The sequence below is a fragment of the Ochotona princeps genome, chromosome 3 (genome assembly GCF_030435755.1).
Source record: "Ochotona princeps isolate mOchPri1 chromosome 3, mOchPri1.hap1, whole genome shotgun sequence".
Taxonomy (NCBI): Eukaryota; Metazoa; Chordata; class Mammalia; order Lagomorpha; family Ochotonidae; genus Ochotona; species Ochotona princeps.
Window position 1 is genome coordinate 106,764,186 of NC_080834.1, and position 14,648 is coordinate 106,778,833.

A 14,648-nucleotide genomic window follows, 5' to 3' on the forward strand; every position below is an offset into this window, starting at 1 on the left:
GATCAGAAATAGGAAAAAATAAAGGGCTGCCCTGGGGAAATGAAGGCTTGCACGCTACATACTCACATGTACAAAAATTCTTTACAAAAAAGAAGTCATACTGTTCAAGAGTATGCAATGATGCGGCAACACAGCCACAAGAAATCAAACGAAAACACTGCTTGCAAAACAATATACTGAAAACTAAAGGTTGACAGGCAGCTCTAATCAAAAAGAGCAAAATATTCCAAAATCAGAAACTTTACTAGCTCTGTGATGGCAAAATACTTTTGGTACGGGGAGGAAGCAGGCATTCGGTGCAGTCCTTCGGGTGCTGGTTAGGATGCTATGTTAAAGTGCCTGGGTCCCGAGTCCCAGTTCTTCTCCGGATTCTAACTTCTTTCTCATGAACACCCTGGAAAACTATCGTGACAGTGCCAGGATCTGGGACCCATCACCCACAAGGAAAACCTGACCCTTTCCCAGCTCCCAGCTTCACAGTGGTCCAGTGTCACCTATTCTAGGCATTGGAGATGGACCAGTGGTTGGGAACTCACTCTCTGTTTCTCTCTCTCACTGCTGCTCAAATAAATTAAAAGAATAAAACTTTTTTCTTTTAGTTTCAGATATAGAATTTTTGGATGGGGGCACTCAAAGATAAAACTAATGCAAATATTCCAAAATATTCCAACTCTAAAACACTTCTAGTGTGAAGCCTTATGAAAAAGGGATATACAAGCCTGTGAAATGGGAAGTAACTGGTGGGGTCTGAAGACAAAATGGTAAAACAGGTTTTTGGCAGGGTCTGATATTTTGGGAGATTTTTATTTCTTCTTTCCGTTTTATATATTTTACACACAAACAAATTTTATCATCAGGAAAAATAAGTTTTGTTAAGGGAGAAAGAAATGTTCAGTGTCTTTTAAAAACTGTCTAATGTGATTCAGCCCTGCTGCGAGCAAAGTGTGACCATCACTGGTGGCAAGGAAGACACCAAATATCACAAAGCCTCAAGGATCTTGGAGACTGCGTGTATATGTAGTAAATGACAAATGTTCCTACGACGCACCCAGAGACCGAAAGGAGCAACACAGATCCCCATGTCTAGAAACCAGGGCCCAAGGCACATTAAACGGGCTAAGGAAGACTGGGGTGTTCAGGTTGAATAGCAGAGGCATAATAATCCAGCCACAGTGGACAATGCTGGAGAGCAAGTGGCACACTGCTAAAAAAAACCTTTGCAAATTTTTGCAGTGACTCACCTCCACAAGATTCACCAGGTGCAAGAAAAATTCCTGAGCATCTTGCTGTCTATTGGAGGAGAATTCTGGGTGGCTCTTGCTCACAAAGGCCTTAAACATGCGTGGCGAGATCCCATTCTGATGAGGCTAGAGGGGAATAATCAAACGGACTTACAACATTTCCGTCTACAATAAGAGCCTTAAGTGGCTTAGGGCTTGGCATAAACGCTAGGCTTCAGATGAGAAACCTAAAGCCCATGGAGATTAGACCCTCACAGCCAATACTGACTGGATGATTAGTGAGGCCAGACCTGCTCTATCCCACTTCTGTAAGAATAATAACACAGCTATTAAAGAATTAACAGAGCTCAAGAAACTCAACAATACTAAAACAAACGATATGACTAAGAAATGGGCAAAGAACATGAACAGACATTTTTCAAAGGATGAAATTCAAATGGCCAACAGACATATGAAAAAAAAAAAAAAGCTCAGGGTCACTAGCCATCGGAGAAAGGTAAATAAAAGCCACACTTTACCCCAGTTAGAATGGCTATGATATGGACAGGCACTGTGGCATGGTAGCCTAAGCCTCCACCTGCGGCATCAGCATTCCATATAGGTGCCGGTTCAAGCCCTACTAGCTCCACTTCCAATCCAGCCCTCTCCTTTTTTTCCCGTTATATTGTATTTTATGGTACAATTCCATAGGCCCGGGGATTTCCCCTAGCCCCTCACCAACTTCCGCCCCACCAACTGATTTCCCCATATTATTACAATAGTACAGTCCTTCATAAGCACTCATAAGTCCATCATTCTGTTTTACAGCACCATGGAGTTAAGTAGCATGCTACTGAATAACCCATGAGTCAATGAAGAAATGAAAAAGAAAACACAAAAGCTTCTTGGAAAAAATGATGCCACTCTGCGATCTAAAACTCAGTGAAGAACTTAACAAGAGAAAAGAAACTCTTTGGAAGAAATTAAAATAAACACAATATCAACCATATTGAGGTTCCACCAAACTCCAGGGAGGCTGGCCTACATTCAGAACTCTACTAACAATACCTGTTGGCATGGATGTGAGGGAGAAAGGTGCCCTCCTTCACTGCTGGTGGGAATGTAGGCTAGTACAATCACTAAGGAAATCAGTATGGAGAGTGCTTAGAGAACTGCAAATAAACCTGCCGTATGATCCAGCTATCCGGCTCCTAGGGATATACCCAATGGAAATGAAATTTGCATATGAGAAAGGGCTCTGTAATCCTATATTTACAGCAACACAATCTACAAGTGCAAAGATGTAGAAACAACCCAGATGCCCGTCCAAAGAAGAGTGGTTTAAAAAATTGTGGTGCATCCACTCCATGGAATACTACTCAGCCATTAAAAAGAATGAAACTAGAGACCATTATGCTCAGTGAAATAAGTGAATCCCAAAGAGACAGATACCATATGTTCTCTCTGATACAAGGCAGCCTTCATGCAGATTGTAAAATCAACAATCCTTTCCATCTGTTTTTGCTGCAACCCCTGGGTTCAGATGTTTTTGTTTTTATTTTCATTTCTTTTTTTTTAAAGATTTATTCATTTTATTACAGTCAGATATACACAGAGGAGGAGAGACAGAGAGGAACATCTTCCGTCCGATGATTCACTCCCCAAGTGAGCCGCAATGGCTGGTGCTGTGCCAATCCGAAGCCAGGAACCTGGAACCTCTTCTGGGTCTCCCACGCGGGTGCAGTGTCCCAATGCATTGGGCCGTCCTCAACTGCTTTCCCAGGCCACAAGCAGGGAGCTGGATGGGAAGTGGAGCAGCCGGGATTAGAACCGGCGCCCATATGGGATCCCGGGGCTTTCAAGGTGAGGACTTTAGCTGCTAGGCCACGCCGCTGGGCCCTATTTTCATTTCTTCCAAAAGTTTCTTTTCTCTTATTAAGTTCTTCACTGAGTTTTAGATCACACAGTGGCATTCTTTTACCCAGGAAGCTTTTGTGCTTTTCATTTCTTCATCGATGCATTGGTTATTCAGTGGTGTGTTGGTTGACTCCATGATGCCATAGATTTTTTCTTTTAACTTCATTCCTGTTGTTGACTTAGCTTCATAGCATCTCATTTGAGGGAATGTATAGTGACAGCATAATGGAGACTGTCATTTCCAGATGTGAGGATACAATGCAGTATGCATCTCTACTTCCAAATCACTACGGACTCCCAGTGACATATCTGTTGGACATATCTTGGCAATAGGATGCTGGACTGCCTGACGCTGTCTGTACCAGCAATGTCAGGGCACACTTAAATAACAGAATGATGGACTTATGACTGCTTATGAAGGACTATACTATTGTAATAATATGGGGAAAATCAGTTGGTGGGGAGGAATTTGGTGAGGGATTAGGGGAAATCCCAGAGTCTATAGAATTGTACCATAAAATTCAAAATTTTAAATAATAAGTCAAAAAAAGAAAGATAAAGAAATTTTAAAAAGTTGTCCTCCTCATTCACAATGCTGATATGTACCTGCATGACATTCACTGACATAAGCATACAGTAATAATGCTTTATCTTTGCCTCATGGCTGTTTGCATTCTCACAGGGTATTTATCGTGACAAAATGTCAGACATTATCCCAGGTGCTTGAATGAATAATTACTGGTTTCCAAGCACAGTTCTTAACAATTGATTTGTGTTATTTTTTCTGAATTCACCAAATAACACGAAGTGATTGCAATTCTCTCTACTTGGCAGATAGGAAACCTGAGGTATGGAGTGTTAAGTAACCAGTCCACTGTTACGCAGCTAGAAAAGTCTCTCTACCCATCCCTCAATATCCCAACGCAGCTTCTGGCTCACATGCGCCTGGGTTTCACCTGTGACGACTCTGAGCGCATCCTACTGCTTGCAGAAAAGGGAAAGCCTCTGGGTAAGCCTTCTTGTTCTCAGAGACTGTTGGTTCAGGACAGCCCAACTTTATGGAGGGAGGCACCACATGGAATAAGCCTTTCCACATCTGTGCATGCTCTGTTCAGGCATTCACTATCGGCTGCTGATGTATTATTTCCTATGGGATGCCAGCCAAGGATGGTATGGCTGCCAGTCCCCAACACAGACCATAAAAAGCAGATGCTCTGAAAAATTCCACCAGTCAGTAAACTCTGTATAATTGGCTACTGCTCCGTGCCATGTGGCCCAACAACTAAGAGGGCAAAGTTTCAATAGAGACCATGACGATAAACACACCCCCCCAAAAAAATTCAACACTCTCTTGGGCTCTGGCCCACTTGCATTCATTCCCCTTCCCACGCCTCTTCCCTTCTGTACCTAGTCCACGTCTTTGTTTTCCCTCACTTGATCTTCTATAACTTTTTGTTCAACAGTCAAGCCACTTCTTCAGCACTGTTGGTCATTTGGAAGTCACCTGGAAAAGCTTCTTAAACCAGAGAAACATTGCCTCTCCTTCTCTACCTAATTGCCCTGTCTCCAACAGACTGCAGCCAAGCCCCTGGGTTTGAACATCTTAGTTCAGTCTCAGCCACTCCACCACCTCAGCCCTCCAGCTGACTGCCTCTAGCCATTCTGGCTCTGATTTCCAGAGGGCAGTCTGACTAATCCCCATGCTCAGGCACTGCTATGTACCTGAGAAGAGCAAGTCAGGTTCTGAAGCGAATGGACTCAAGACTCCAGATCGAATCTCCAACAAACACAAGTTGAACTATATACCTCAGGAAGGCAGTCTTAAGCAAACGATCCTGCTCCCTCAACAATGGGTGTAACTATGGCATGCAGAAAACACACCAAAAAAAAAAAAAAAAGAGGAGGATTTGAGAAAGATGTCTTTGATATCACAGGGGGGAAAAATCTGAATATGGACAGGAAGTTAGGTAATACTAAGAAATGGTTGTTAATTTGCCAATGTACTCTGAACATTTTAAACAACTGTTAACATACTATTTATGTTAAATGAAGAAACATGGATTATAGTGGCATATTAAATATTTATACCTGAAAAGGAAGATGTTTGGGTTTTGTATTAAAATACTGCAGGGAAAGGAAAGGAGTGGGAAGGAAGGTGGATGGAAGCAGACTGGCGCAGTGGTCATTATGGAAACTTCACAACAGACACAGGGAGATTCCTCTGCCTTCCTCTCTACTTAATGTATAAACACAACTAAAATTATTTTCTTTAAAACAAAAAGTCAGGCTCTTAACATAGTTCTTTTAAAAATAACCTAAAAGTAGGGCCCAGCACAGTAGCCTAGTAGCTAAAATCCTCATCTTGCACACCCAGGATCCCATATGGCCAACGAGTCATATCTCAGCTGCTCCACTTCCCATCCAGCTCCCTGCTTGTGGCCTGGGAAAGCAGTCGAGGATGGCCCAAAGCCTTGGGATCCTGCACCCGTGGTGCAAGACCCAGAGGAAGCCCCTGGCTCCTGGCTTCAGATGAGCTCAGCTCTAGCTGTTGTGGCCACTTGACAGTGAACCAGAGGTTGGAAGATTTTTCTTTCTCCTTCACTCTGTAAATCTGAGTTTCCAATAAAATAAACAGAAAAATAATAATAATCATCTAAAAGTCTAAAATAAAAACCAAAGAATTGAGTCAAAAAAAAGCATGTTTCCTATTTGACCAAGGCCATCACCTGCATGTCCCACTGGGCCTAAAAGCAGCACTCACAACTAAAATCTGTATTCAGAAAGCACCCGCTCTCCTTAGGGCCAGCCCTCAGATAGCTGCAGCCACGGCTAGAACTCACAGCCCCAAAATACCAACCTCCTAGGGAACCTACCATATTAATAGGATACTGTACTTACTCTCTCCATCAGCAGTTGCAAAACAGATCAGCTAAAATTAGATAGGACTACGATGTTCAGACTCGCTCCCAAATGCTTACCCTGGACTTTCTGTTTAGCACAGTGTTCTGGGCAGACAGCCAGACACTGTCCGTTCATAGTCCCCAGAGCCTAAAGCTTTAATTAATAAGCATGCAGCAAGCTTGAGGCCTTTCTCACATTAGAGCAACACGTGGCATGGATATTTATATGGCCATAGGAATGGACAACAAATTTTTAGCCTGTTCCTAAAACACAGATTATGCAGCCAACCAATTTAAGCTGTTAACCTTGGAACAAACCTCCAATCTCCTAAGTCGATGGACAAGGACATTCCCGAACTACTACTAACATTTCAAACTATTACTCTAATTTCAAAAATCTGAAAAGAGCTGCATTTGTCCAACCTAGTAAACACAGAAATTGAGGAAAACAAAATCGTGATGTACAGGGCTAGAACTGTGTTATCTCAAAGCAGAAAATGGGTTATCTCACACTCACAGAAATAAAAGCCAACCGCTCTGCATCAGACATCATGTAGACGGGGAATCGTGTACAGCGTGATTTACACAATGCAGTTTGGGGATCCAGCATTGTGGCACGGCACATTAAGCTTCCACCTGCAATGCCTGCCAACCATACAGACAAGCGGCAGCTGCTCTACTATCCAACCCTCTGCTAATGCACATGGAAAGGCAGCTGAAGATGACCCAAATCACTGGGCACCTGTACCCACATGAGAGACCCGGAGGATGCTCATGGCTCCTGGCTTTGGCCTAGACCACTCTGGACCATTGTAGCCATTTAAGGAGTGAACAAGCAGATAGAAGGCTTTCTCTATCTCTCTCCACCTCTCTCTCTTTCTCTCTAACTCTAATTATGTCTTTCCAAATAAATTAAATGAATCTTTTTTTGACAAATAAAGTTTTGGGAGGACATCTGATGTGAGATTTAAGATGCCATCTAAAGGTCTGGCACAATAGCCTAGTAGCTAAATCCTGGCTTTGTAATGGCCAGGATCCTGTATGGGCACTGGTTTGTATCCCAACTGCTCCCTGACTGTGTCCTGGGAAAGCAGTAGAGGATGGCCCAAAGCCTTGTGACCCTGCACCTATGTGGGAGACCCAGAAGAAGCTCCTGGCTCCTGGGTTCAGATCAGCACAGCTCCGGCCATTGCGGTCACTTGGGGAGTGAACCAGTGGATGAAAGATCTTTCTGTACTTCCTCTGTAAATCTAACTTTCTGGTAAAAATAAATAAAACTTTTAAAAACAAAAACAAAAAAAGATGCCACATGGAATGCCAATGTACCACATCAGAGTGCCTGGCTTGTCCCAGTCCCAGCTTCCTCCTAACACACACTCTGGGGTAGCAAGTGATGCTTCAAACAGTTGGATCCAGCCTCCCAGCCTCAGGCTGCCCCAGCTGTTGTGGCCATTTGGGAAATAAACAAGCAGATGGGAGATTGTCTTTCATTCTCTGCTTTTTCAAACAAGATAAAAATTCCAAAAAAGTAATACTCTTTGTTAAACTGAAGCATTATTAGTAACAAATGTAATTATACATATCTAATTATAAATGAGAAATAGTATCTGCAACATGTTATGTTTACAAGGAAAAAGAGACTAGAAAAAAGCTTTAAAAAATGCTTGAAAACACTGTATTAGAATATATACTAATCAGTATTCTTTCTTAAAAGACTGTTGGTTTGTTATAAAAGAGAAAGAGAGATCTTCCATCTGCTATTTCACCCTCGAATGGCCGACAAGGACCAGGGCTGGGCCAGATTGAAGCCAGGTGCCTGGAACTCCATCCAGTCCCCCAACTGAGTGGCAGGCCTCCAAGTACTTCTGCTGTCTTCAGCTACTTTCGCAGGCACATTAGCAGGGAGCTAAATCATAAGTGGTACAGCTGAGACTTGAACCAACATGTAGAATGCTGGTGTCACAGGCAACAGCTTAGTCCACTCCACCACAACACCAGCCCCCAAAACGGAGAAAAGGGGTGTTTTATATAGTAAGAACATTTTCTCTACTTCAAGTGCAATTTAATATTAAAAATCAATTCAGAAAATTTAAGTAGAAGTAGCAGTTCCTAAAACAGACGCTGCAAGTCTTTTTATAGATGGCATTTATAGACATTTATTAAGCATGCATGTGCTAAAACACCAGATTTCACCTTGTTATATGGCAAACCAATGAAATATCATATCCTGTAACTTAGCCAAGATATCAGATGCTGTAAGATGGAAGGTTAATGGGGTAGCTAATAATTCTGCAAATTTCAGCCACCCTCTTTTGTCACCCACCCAACCAGCATCAACACAGAGACACTGGGAAGCTGAAACAAGTCCTGGAACAACCATTAGGGCAGTGGAATAGCCTGGTGGCCCCAAACACAGCCTCAAGGACAAACAGCCTGTGTGCCTCATATCTGCACTGCTGGCTTCTGGAGCGGCAGACCAGACTTCCCTGCCCAAGGGAGCATACAGCAAGAGTCTGGCCCTTTTTTTTTTTTTTTTTTTTATTTAACTTCATTAATTACATTGTATTATGTGACACAGTTACATAGATACTTGGGTTCTCCCACCCCTGCCCAAACCCTCCCACCATGGTGGATTCCTCCACCTTGTTGCATAACCACAGCTCAAGTTCAGTTGAGATTCCCCCATTGCAAGCATACACCAAACATAGAGTCCAGCATCTTATTGTCCAGTCAAGTTCAACGGCTTCTTAGGTATACCCTCTCTGGTCTGAAGACAGAGCTAGCAGAGTGTTATCCCAGTCAATTGAAAGCTCCAACATACCATCAGCAAAAATTTACATCATTATGGAATTAATTGACATAGTAATGAGTAACCAATATGTTAAAGATAAATACGAGTTCCCAGCCACCTTCTGTGATCACCTCACCTATACTTCAATTTAGTTTATACACAACATATAACATTCAAAACATAACATGTTATACATAAGATCATATCATCTTAAATTAAGGCAAACATGTGGTATTTAACCTTTTGTGATTGGCTCATTTCCCTTAGCATTATGGTTTCCAGTTTGGCCCATTTGGCCACAAAGAACTGCATTTTGTTTTTTTTAATAGCTGAGTAGTATTCCATGGAGTAGATGAACCATAGCTTTCTTATCCAATCCTCTGTTGATGGGCATTTTGGTTGCTTCCATGTTTTTGCAATTACTGATTGTGCTGCTATGAGCATAGGAGTGCATGTTGGTTTCTCATAAAACAATTGTTCTGGATATATTCCTAGGAGTGCTATTGCTGGATCATACGGTATGTTGAATTTGAGTTGTTTGAATATTCTCCATACTGATTTCCATAGAGGCTATACCAGCCTGCAGCCCCACCAGCAGTGGAGTAGGGATCCCTTTTCCCCGCAACCTCGCCAACAAGTGTTGTTGGTGCTTTTATTCATGTGGGCCAGTCTTACTGGCGTTAGGTGGTACCTCATTGATGTTTTAATTTGGATTTCCCTTATTGCCAGGGAACTTGAGCATTTTTTCATATGTTTATTTGCCATTTGGGTTTGTTCCTTTGTGAAGTGTTTGCCCATTTCCCGTGCCCATTTCTTGAGTGGCTTGTTTGTTTTGACATTTTGGTTGTTTTGTAGCTCTTTGTATATTCTGGAGATCAGCCCTCTATCACCTATGTCGTGTGCAAAGATCTTCTCCCATTCTGTGGGTTGCCTTTTTACTTTGTTGATTGTTTCTCTAGCTGTACAGAAGCTTCTTAGTTTGATGAGGTCCCAATTGTTTATTTTGGTCTCGATTTCTACTGCATTTGGAGTCTTTTTTAGGAAGTGAGGGCCTACCCCTAAGTGTTCCAGTGTGTTTCCAACATTTTCTTCCAAAAGTTTGAAGGTTTCTGGATGTAGGTTTAGATCTGTTATCCATTTAGATCTGATCTTAGTGTATGGTGAGAGATGTGGATCTATTTTTTTGTTTCTGCAGGCTATTAACCAGTTGTCCCAACAGCATTTATTGAACAGACCTTCCCATTTGCCTGGATTGTCATTTGTCTTTTTGTCAAAGATTATTTGGCTGTATCTGTGTGGGTTTCCTTCTGGTGTTTCTATTCTGCTCCATTGATCTTCCTCTCTATCTTTGTGCCAGTACCACGCTGTTTTGATAACCACTGCCCTATAGTATGTCCAGAGGTCCGGAACTGTGATTCCCCCTGCTAACTTCCTGTTCTTCAGGATGGTTCTAGCTATCCGCGGTTTTTTGTGCTTCCAGATGAACTTTTGGATCATTGTTTCCAGTTCCATGAAGAATGTTTTGGGCAATTTGATTGGGATTGCGTTGAATGTATATATTGCTTTTGGCAGTATAGACATTTTAATGATATTGATTTTACCTATCCAGGAGCATGGGATGTTACTCCATCTTTTGAGGTCTTGTTCAATTTCTTTTTTAAGTAGTTTGTAGTTTTCTTCGAATAAGTCTCCTACATTTTTGGTTAGATTTATTCCCAGATATTTCATACTTTTCTCTGTTATTTTGAATGGTATCTTGCTGGTTAAGTCTTTTTCCATCTTGGGGCTGTTCGCATACACTATGGCTCTTGATTTTTGTTCATTAATTTTGTACCCTGCCACTCTACCAAACTCTCGTACAAGTTCTAGCAGTCTCTGTATTGAGTCTCTTGGCTCTTCTACATAAAGAATCATATCATCTGCATATAGTGAAAGTTTGACTTCTTCGTTTCCCATTTGGATTCCTCTGATTTCTTTTTCTTGTCTTATGGCCTCAGCGAGTACCTCTAGGACTATGTTGAATAGTAGTGGAGAAAGTGGACATCCCTGTCTTGTTCCAGATCTCAGTGGGAAGGGTTCCAGTTTTTCTCCATTCAGTATGATGCTGGCGTTGAGTTTTTCATATATGGCTTTAATTATGTTGTGGATTTTTCCATCTATGCCTACCTTGATTAGGGTTTTTAGTAGGAAGTGGTGTTGGATTTTGTCGAAAGCTTTTTCTGCATCTATTGATACTATCATGTGATTCTTGTTTTTCAGTTTTTGGATGTAGTGTATCACATTTATGGATTTGCGAATGTTGAACCATCCCTGCATTCCAGGGATGAATCCTACTTGATCTGGATGAACGATCTGTCTGATGTGTTTTTGAATTCTGTTGGCTAGGATTTTGTTGAGAATCTTAGCATCAATGTTCATCAAAGAGATAGGTCTGTAGTTTTCCTTCTCTGTTAGTTCTCTGTCTGGTTTTGGGATTAAGGTAATGTTGGCTTCATAGAATGAGTTCGGAAGGGTTGCCTCTTTTTCTATTGTTTTGAAGAGTTTGTAGAGGATTGGGGTCAGTTCTGTTCGGAATGTTTTGTAGAATTCTGGAGTGAAGCCGTCTGGGCCTGGGCTTTTCTTTGTTGGGAGGTCTTTAATCACTGATTCAATCTCTACTTCAGTTATGGGTTTGTTCAGGTCGTTTGTTACCTCTGGGCTAAGTTTTGGCAGGTGGTAGAAGTCTAAGAACTTTTCCATTTCTTGGTGATCTTCTGACTTGTTGGAGTACAGTGCTTTGTAGTAATTTCTAATTATGGCCTTAATGGATGCGGTGTCTGTTGTTATGTTGCCTTTTTCATCTTTGATGCTGTTAATTCTTGCCTTCTCTTGTTTTTTCTTTGTCAGTCGGGCCAGTGGGGTGTCTATCTTGTTTATCTTCTCAAAAAACCAGCTTTTTGATTCATTGATTTTGTGTATGGTTTTTTTTATTTCTATCTGATTGATTTCCTCCCTTGTTTTGATGATTTCTTGTTTCGTATTGTGTGTGGGGCACTTCTGCTGTTGTTTTTCCAATTCCTGGAGGTGTGTGTTTAGTTCTTGTATTTGGCGCCTCTCTTGGGCCTTGACATGAGCTCCAATTGCGATGAGTTTACCCCGTAGCACTGCTTTGGCAGTGTCCCACAAATTTTGGAATGTTATGTCAGAGTTTTCATTGGTTTCCATAAATTTTTTGATCTCATCTTTAATTTCTTCTCTGATCCATTGTTCGTTTAATAGCATATTGTTCAGCCTCCAAGAGTTTCTGTATTTCCTGGGGCATTTTGAATTGCTGATTTCCAGCTTCATTCCATGGTGGTCTGAGAGGGTACATGGTATGATTCCTATCTTTTTGAAGTTATTTAGGTTTGCTTTGTGTCCTATCATGTGGTCGATCCTGGAGAAGGTGCCATGCACTGCTGAAAAAAATGTATAATCTGTGGCCTTAGGGTAAAAAATTCTATAAATGTCAACCAAGTCCAGTTGTTCTATTGTTTGTATGAGCTCTGTTGTTTCTTTGTTGAGTTTTTGTTTTGTTGATCTGTCTATTGTTGTTAGTGGGGTGTTAAGATCACCCACTATTATTGTGTGCATATCTATGTTTCCCCTTAAGTCCGTGAGTAATTGCTTCACGTAGCTAGGTGCGTTTGAATTTGGTGCATATATGTTCACAATGGTAATTACTTCCTGATGGATCAGTCCCTTCACCAATATATAATGTCCTTCCCTGTCCTTTTTGATGTGTGTCAGATTGAAGTCCACATCATCTGAAATTAAGACAGCTACCCCAGCCTTTTTTTCTCGTCCATTGGCATGAAATATCTGTTTCCAACCTTTCACTTTCAGCTTCTTCGAATCTCTTCTGGTTAGATGTGTCTCTTGTAGGCAACAGATAGTTGGGTGTTGTTTGATAATCCATTCTGTTAATCTATGTCTTTTGATTGGTGAGTTCAGTCCATTTGTGTTAAGAGTTAAAATTGAGAGGTTGTGATTTTGCCCTGCCATACTTGTTTTTGTGGGTGTTGATATCTGTGTAATTGCCCTTCCTTGTGTGGACTTTAGTGGGGAGATCTTCCTGTTTGCCATCTTTGCTTATGATTCACCTCCTTTTTTTCTGGATTTAGTGCATTTCTAAGGAGATTTTGTAGAGCTGGTTTTGTGCTGGCATATTCTTCTAATTTCTCTTTGCTGTGAAAGTATTTGATTTCGTTCTCAAATACGAATGAGATCTTTGCTGGGTATAATATTCTTGGTTGACAGTTGTTCTGATTCAGGATTTGGAAGATCTTTGTCCATTCTCTTCTTGCTTGTAAAGTCTCTTCAGAGAAGTCAGCAGTGATCCTGATTGGTTTTCCCCAGTATGTGATCTTTTCTCTGCTTCGTACTTGTCTCAGGATTCTTTCTTTGTCTTCATTAGAGTGGAACTTGAGCACCATATGTCTGGGTGAAGATCGCTTTGGGTCATATCTGCTGGGAGTCCTCTGACCGTCCTGGATTTGGGCTGGGTTCATGTTCCAAGTGTTTTGGAAGTTTTCCTGTATAATTTCGTCGAGCACCATTTGCATTCCTGACTCTTTTTCCGCTCCTTCAGGAAGGCCAATAATCCTAATATTTGATTTTCTGAGGTTGTCTTTCATTTCTTGTATGGTCTTATTGGCTTTGTTCAGACTTGTCTCCAGCTGTTTAATGAACTGGGTATGTTCGTTTTGTGTGTCTTCCGTTTCAGAGATCCTCTCTTCTGCTGTATTTGTTCTGTTGGTTAGGCTCTCAATTTTGTGCTCTAAGTCAAGGATTTTACTTTTCATTTGTTGTATTTCTGAGGTTATGTGGTTCTTGAATTCCTTGAAGTCCTCCCAGTTCTTCTCATTGTCTCTGACATATTTTAACATTATTTTTTTGAATTCCTTGTCTGGTAGATCTTCTATGTCTTCATCTCGCATCTCCGAAATAGACATTGGCTTTTGATCCTTTATTGGTAAGGTGTTGGCACTCTCATCTGGATCATTACCTTTTCTGGTATTTCTTCTCATTGTGTTAGTGTTTCTTTTTTGAGAGACCTAGGCACCAGTGTGCTGAGGGGTCTCCAAGCACTATCCTGTAGAGATCGGAGTCTGCAGGCGTGGAGTAGCAGGGTGTGGGAATTTTCAAGGCACTTTTGGTGCGTCTCCAGAACACTGGACCTCAGGGCGCCACTTCCAGGGTCCAGCAGATTCAAAGCGCACTCTCAGCTCGTCCCCTACAGGTATGCTACCACAGGGCGTGGGGGAGTGAAGGCACTCTCTGTGTGCGCCCCCTGTGCGCAGGATCACAAGGCTCGGAGCACGGGACTATAGGGCGTGCGGTATTCCAGGTGCTCTCTGGAAACGCCTCCTGCGCAGGCCCGCCCACCCCAGCGCTTGCAGGGGACTGACCGCCCCAGAGCTAGCACAGGACTGCCCAGCCCAGAGGCGTGCTTGGGTTCCTGTGGGATAGCACCGCCCAGCTGAGTGCCACACCGCAAAGGCACGGGGGAGTATTCAGTGTGCCTTTTGCCTTTCTCCCAGACACAGCTTTGGCAGTTTCAAGGCACTCTCCTGGTGTCTCTAGACGCTGGCGTCTGGGGGGGGAGGGGCGGGGAGACGAGCACCAATTGTGTTCAGGCTCTGTGCATGCCCCTGGGGGGCCAACTCCTGAAGCCTCCAACCCACCACTGTCCCCACCCAACTCACTCAAACCTCAGGTTCTTGCAGTTTGCCTCTTCCTCTGGTGGGAACCCTCGCCGCGGATGCGTCTCTCAGCTACTGCGTCTGTTGCTGGTCTCGG

General features: G+C 42.4%; 1 protein-coding gene across 1 annotated transcript in view; it reads right to left on the bottom strand.

The window, feature by feature from the left end:
• The window catches only part of USP13 (ubiquitin specific peptidase 13), a 116,597-nt gene that overhangs the window by 28,474 nt on the left and 73,475 nt on the right, over positions 1–14,648 (bottom strand). The window contains exon 11 of the mRNA XM_004591272.3: positions 1,242–1,367. Within this exon, the coding sequence (XP_004591329.1) occupies positions 1,242–1,367 (126 nt within the window). The remainder of the gene's footprint in view (positions 1–1,241; positions 1,368–14,648) is intronic.